At 36.2% G+C, this 6,041-nt stretch overlaps 1 protein-coding gene across 2 annotated transcripts; it reads left to right on the top strand.

Annotated features, from left to right (window-relative positions):
* Window positions 1–1,138: 1,138 nt before the first annotated feature.
* Window positions 1,139–4,645, top strand: LOC108375636 (transmembrane protein 181-like). Of its 2 annotated transcripts, XM_017631782.1 has the most exons (9): window positions 1,139–1,485; window positions 1,631–2,321; window positions 2,389–2,645; window positions 2,754–2,834; window positions 2,908–3,007; window positions 3,074–3,351; window positions 3,416–3,518; window positions 3,585–3,809; window positions 3,868–4,001. In XM_017631782.1, the coding sequence occupies exons 2-9, from the start codon at window positions 1,877–1,879 to the stop codon at window positions 3,999–4,001; spliced, it is 1,623 nt and encodes a 540-aa protein (XP_017487271.1). In that variant the 5' UTR covers window positions 1,139–1,485; window positions 1,631–1,876. The 2 variants fall into 2 exon arrangements, with proteins under 2 accessions (XP_017487271.1, XP_017487277.1); XM_017631788.1 differs by lacking the exon at window positions 1,139–1,485 and having other exon boundaries at window positions 1,877–2,321; window positions 3,868–4,645.
* Window positions 4,646–6,041: the final 1,396 nt, after the last annotated feature.

Here is a 6,041-nt window from a genome sequence, read left to right as displayed (position 1 = left end):
ACAGTGGGACACGCGCAGCGGCGATATTGTACAAGAATATGATCGCCATTTGGGTGCCGTTAACACAATCACATTCGTTGATGAGAACCGACGTTTCGTCACTACCTCTGATGACAAATCAATGCGAATTTGGGAATGGGACATACCAGTGGATATGAAATACATAGCCGATCCCACAATGCATTCGATGCCGGCTGTAACGCTTGCGCCAAATGGCAAATGGTTGGCATGCCAGTCACTAGATAATAAAATCGTTATATTTTCTGCGTTAAACCGTTTCAAAATGAATCGGAAAAAGACTTTCAGCGGACATATGGTTTCCGGTTATGCATGTCAATTGGATTTCTCGCCAGATATGAGTTACTTAGTAAGCGGTGATGGTGATGGAAAATGTTATATTTGGGATTGGAAAACGACAAAAATGTACAAAAAATGGCAAGCCCACGAGGGTGTCTGTATCAGTACTATGTGGCATCCGCATGAAGCGAGCAAAGTAGTAACAGCTGGATGGGATGGTCTTATCAAATACTGGGATTAGGTGAGATGTTTTACGGATACGTACATTTCCAAGGAAAGAGCGTTAAATACCTCCTAATCACTACTATTGAAATAGTTTTATGTCATAGTAATAAATATTTAAAATGATAAAAGAAACTTGTTGACACTTAGTATGTATGTTTGTATGTAATTCAAATAAGTAAATGGGCGATGCATACATGTAAAAAAACTTACTAACTGCTCTTTAAGTGAAATAATATAGATACATTACGTTCAGGCGAAGGAATCCAAACTCAGTGGCTTTACAAAAAAAAAAAATATAAATTACCCAAATGATGCACAATAACATGGTTACATAGGATTGATGGCATTTGTTTAAAGAGTAGATATAATAGTATATTCCATGGAATTATTTTACTGTTGTATGCATCCTTACTCAATAACAATAGTAACAATATTTTGCCCTCAAACCGTCTGATGTTTAGTATGTGCTGAGGCGATGGTGCCGCCCGGCATTTTTTCACTGTACACACACACATATATATGTATATGGTTTTTAATTTGTTTACAAACAAATATTCCTCGGAAAAGCCATGTGCTTAGATTCCATGCAGCACCGCTGATAACAGCGGAGTCTGCGCACTGTGCCCACAACAACTGTCAAATATTATATGGTAAACGACACCCCAATTGCTATACTAAACAGGCAATCGTCCACCATATGTGTATAGTCTACAAAGTGAAAATAATCGATTTTAACCGCCGCTAAGATTTTCCATGAAAGTTATTGAAAATTTTTACAAAAACCATATCTCATATTAATCATTGCTAATTTAAAGTGGCTCCGCAACTAATTTCGGCTAATTTTTATATAAATTTCTTTCTGAAGACCGGAATTAGTAAAATCTGTAAAATGTAGCGGTTGGAAATCGTCGCTGGAGCTTTCGATTAAGTCACATACAATTTTGAAGTGAAAGTGAAAATGAAGTAAATAAACACTGTGCTTATCTAAAAATCTCGCCCACTTAGAAATTTTTGAAAATATAAAATTCAATCGAGCTTTACTGCAAATCGCTTAGATACCTAAACAAAAACCTTTCACATTACCCTTACCCCCATCATCGTAAATTAGAATAACATTGGCAAAGCGCACTCAACACCACGAGTCCAAAAAAAAGTCAAGTCAATATCGGTCATTACAATCACAACTGCCAACAGCACCAAGAACCACATCTTGACCTTCACTATCACCGTCCTACATCGGCCAACACTTACACCAACACCATCCAAAAAGAAAATCTTACATTGCTATCGCTACTGTTCTAGATAGAAATAGTTATCCAAACAGCACCTACGTCTGTCTATAAGCGCTGCCACAATGTCCAAACCACCCACAGACACATCGGGTCTGGGTTATTCATATCATCTGCCATCTGGTGGTTTACTCTTACGTCTCAAGAATTCCCTCTCACAATTTAGCGATTTATTCAGTGAGTTCAACAGATATATTGCACCGGCCTACCATCATGACCGGTGCGAACGTTCGGTGCATATGCGCCTCTATTCGATGCAGAAACGTGAATTCGTTATGGTATTTTTGGGATTTCTCATCTGTTTCGGTTTGGCCATTGTAATTGGTCTCACCGGACCTCCTATTACTAGCACATCAGAGATCACAACCAAGAGTATATTGGCGAATACTTCGCTTGCTAACAGTAATACAGTGCTAGCTACTGGGCCATTTGCGATGAAGTCACCACTGATGACCACATACTCTCAACAACTGTGGCTGATTGCCAAATTGGTAACAGACAACAATGATGGTAAGTAGAGAGGCGATATGGTAAATCGACTTGACCTAATATTTTTTGTATTTTCTTCCGATTTTAGATGAAAAGTATGATAAAAGTTTTCAAGTGAGCGTCGCCATAGATGGAATTACCGAACAACATAAACCACTGAGTATTCTAATCGCAGATTTGGTGCGTAATCGTACGCGTCACTTATCTTGCATACGGAACGATTGTGAGGAGTTTACAATTCTGCATTTGGGTTTTCTAGAATATGCACACTATATCATCACTGTACGCTTCTATGGGTTGGGGACATTCCACCAGAAGTACAATATACGGAGTATAACCTTTTACGTAAGTCTTGGAAGATAGATCTTTTTTTGTTTTCATCTACTACATTTTTATTATAACGGGTTTGAAATTGTTTTTATAATTCGTTATTCTCTCTATTTGTTTTTATAGTTCAAAACTTACAGTCCCGAATTTACACAAATCGAAATATGGTTCCGTTTCATATTTCTCCTCTTCACTTTCATCGTAATCGTAAGTTAAAATTAAAGCTAGAACATTTATTTAATTTAAAAGTATTCACTTATCTGGCTTTTAACGTCCATAGTGCTGGTATGCTCACACTCTGCGCAAGTATCCTATCTACGATTGGTCAATCGAACAGAAATGGATGTCATTACTGCTGCCGCTGCTCCTGTTATACGATAGTAAGTTGCATGCATTATTAATCACATAATGTTAAAATAATTAATACCAACCATTTCTTTTCACAGACCCCTTCTTTCCATTGATTTTCCTAATGAACTCTTGGTTTCCCGGCATGTTAGATGCTGTGCTGCAGGCCACATTCCTATGTTCGTTGCTGATGTTCTGGCTTTGTATATATCACGGTTTGCGTCAAAACGAAAGACGTTTTATGCGTTTCTACCTGCCAAAGATCATCGTTATACTACCAATATGGTTGTGTGCTATTGTCTTAGCTACATGGGAGAAATGCAATGAACTGCGCGATCCCACCTACAGCCACTTTGTGGACACGCGAAATTACAATGTTTGTTTGCATGTTTACTATATTTAAATGCAATGTTCATTGTACTTACATATTTATGTTTCAGGGTTTCAAGTTGTTCTTCTACATTGCTGGCTGTATGTACATACTATATCTAGCCTTATTAGTCTTACGCGCTTATACTGAGCTCAGATCGATGCCTTACTTTGGTAAATGTGTTTGACTATCATGTACCGTAAAAAGTTTTATATTTTTCCCCCTTATCTTAATACTAGATATGCGTTTGAAATTCTTGACGCTTTTAATGCTCTTCGTCATCTCCATAACTATAATAGTCACAACACGTCGCTTTGGCTTCGGCATATTAGAGGACAATTTCGTGGCCACACTCAATACCACCTATCATAGCTCGGCGCAGTTTATGTGTTTCTATGGTCTTCTGAATTTTTATCTATTTACCATGGCATATGTATACTCCCCAAATGGACGATTTTCTCAAGGTGAGCTAGCTAGTCGAAACGGGCTGAAGAATATATGAAAATCCTTCAATTTTTCCAGAGATCTCTGTTACCAAAGATAATCCCGCATTTTCGATGATAAACGACTCTGATGAAGAAGTTGTATATGGCTCCGAGGACGAGTCACGTCGTCCTCTCACTGTTGGTAACAAAAATGATTATGACAGCGATTAAAACAGCATATTTTCTTAATTTGCTATATTTACTACATATATAAAACTAGACAGTCTTAGCAAACAATAATTTATTGGTAGTCAAAGATATAAGAATAACTTCGATTTTATATACCGTTAGTATCTTTAACTTTTTTCGTATCAGTTGTTTGCTATGCACAAAATAATATTTTTTCATATCTATCATTTAACTACTTTTGTAGTATGTTTAATTTCCAATTAGTTAGTCTTTTCAGCTAGGCGTTAAAATTTGAATTTCGTATATGAACTATCTCCCTCCCCCCTTTTACTTTGTATTTTCCAATTAAAATTTAACTGTAACTCGCTACAACAAGAGTATTCGAAATAGCCCTTTAGTTCGCTTTCAAATGCACACTCATAAAAAATCGAAACCAATGCAATTTTTCTTATCTTTAAATAAGTCTGTTTTATTCATATGTATATATATATATATGTACGTTTACATATCGATGGTCCTCTGCAATAACGACACAATTCAAAATTCAAAAATTAAAAACTTGTTACTGTTAAGCTGCTAACGTCTCTAATCCCCTTGTCTTATCCTTACTAATTACAGCAGCAATCGGAAAAGGATTAGGGAGAGTTTTTTATTTTTTCAATTTTGAATTGTGTCGTTATTGCAGAGAACCATCGTATACATATGTAAGTATGCATGTTCTTGCAGTATTTAATTTACTTTTATTATTCTACCTTTTTTTCTTTCTTTGATTGTTTTGTCTACATACTTCTTTAATTCGAACTTTATCTTCTCCGTAAGAAGATATATTTTAACAAACCATTTTTATTAGTTTTAATAACATCTGAACTCTAATATGTACTATAATTAGCATTCACATTTTATTAACTGTGGGACAAGTTGTATAATAGTTCATTTCCACCAAACCTAACTGCAATGTAAGCCTATTGAAAAATGGAAATTACAACTTGAAGGGGATATATCGATGGATGAGTGGAAGATCGACCTATCTCGGAAGCCAGTTCAAAAACACCCTGTCTCAGAAAATTTTTCAAGAACGCCCTACTTCAAAGTTTGATTGAAAAACGCCCTATTTCAGAATTTGGTTGAATAACGCCCTATTTCAGAATTCATAACAAAAACGCCCTATCTCAAACGAAAATACATTGAAAATAAGCTGAGATAGGGCGTTTTTGAATCGGCAGCTGAGATCGGGCGTTTTTCAATGAAATTCTGAAGTCGGGCGTTCTTGAAAAGTTTTCTGAGATAGAGCGTTGTTAAAAAATTTTCTGAGATAGGGCGTTTTCGAACTGGTTGCCGGAATAGGTCGATCTTCCTCTCAGCCATCGATATGCTCATGTCAAGTACAAGCAAACGAAAGTAAAAAGGCAAAAAGTAAGCAATAAACTCTGCCGATCACCCCATGGGAAAATTATTGCAACTTATTTGACCTCTTAACTGCAGTTAAGCTTTTGATTAAATAGGCCATAAAATAACAGGACATACACTACTATATATTCAGAAATTGTTTATTATAATGTTCAATAGAGAGATTAGGGCTGTTCAGCATCTTGTGCATATGCTCTTGAATTTGCATATTCGTTGCATTTGTAAATTCATAACAATAAAATGCACACGGGTGCCATGGCAGCCAGCATAAACTTTGCAAATGCAATTCCAACTGCAAATCCCAGACCATTTCCACAACATCCTGAACAGCCCTATTATGTAATGAAGCATTCAAAAAGTAAAATACTATACTTTACTGCAACTACAAACAAAAAATACGATGCAAAATTAAGTTATTAATAAAAAAACATCTACAAGCAGATATATAACCTAGTTTTCTTAGAGAGACAACCAACCTTATCACAATGGAAGGAGGGCCTGAATTCCAAGTAGACTATCTTGGCGGTGTTTGTGGACCTTAAGAGAGCCTTCGAGACAGCAGTAGATATTGGTGTACCACAAGGGTCGGTGCTAGCTCCAATACTCTTTAATATTTATATCACCGACATAAACTCAGTATTGAAATATTGTAAGGTAAAATTGTTCGCTGACGAT

The sequence above is a fragment of the Rhagoletis zephyria genome, unplaced genomic scaffold (genome assembly GCF_001687245.7).
Source record: "Rhagoletis zephyria isolate East Lansing unplaced genomic scaffold, Rhagoletis_zephyria_1.1 Rzeph_scaffold_00093, whole genome shotgun sequence".
Classification (NCBI taxonomy): Eukaryota; Metazoa; Arthropoda; class Insecta; order Diptera; family Tephritidae; genus Rhagoletis; species Rhagoletis zephyria.
The sequence above is the reverse complement of the archived record's forward strand: the minus strand, read 5'-3'. Positions and strand labels throughout refer to the sequence as shown.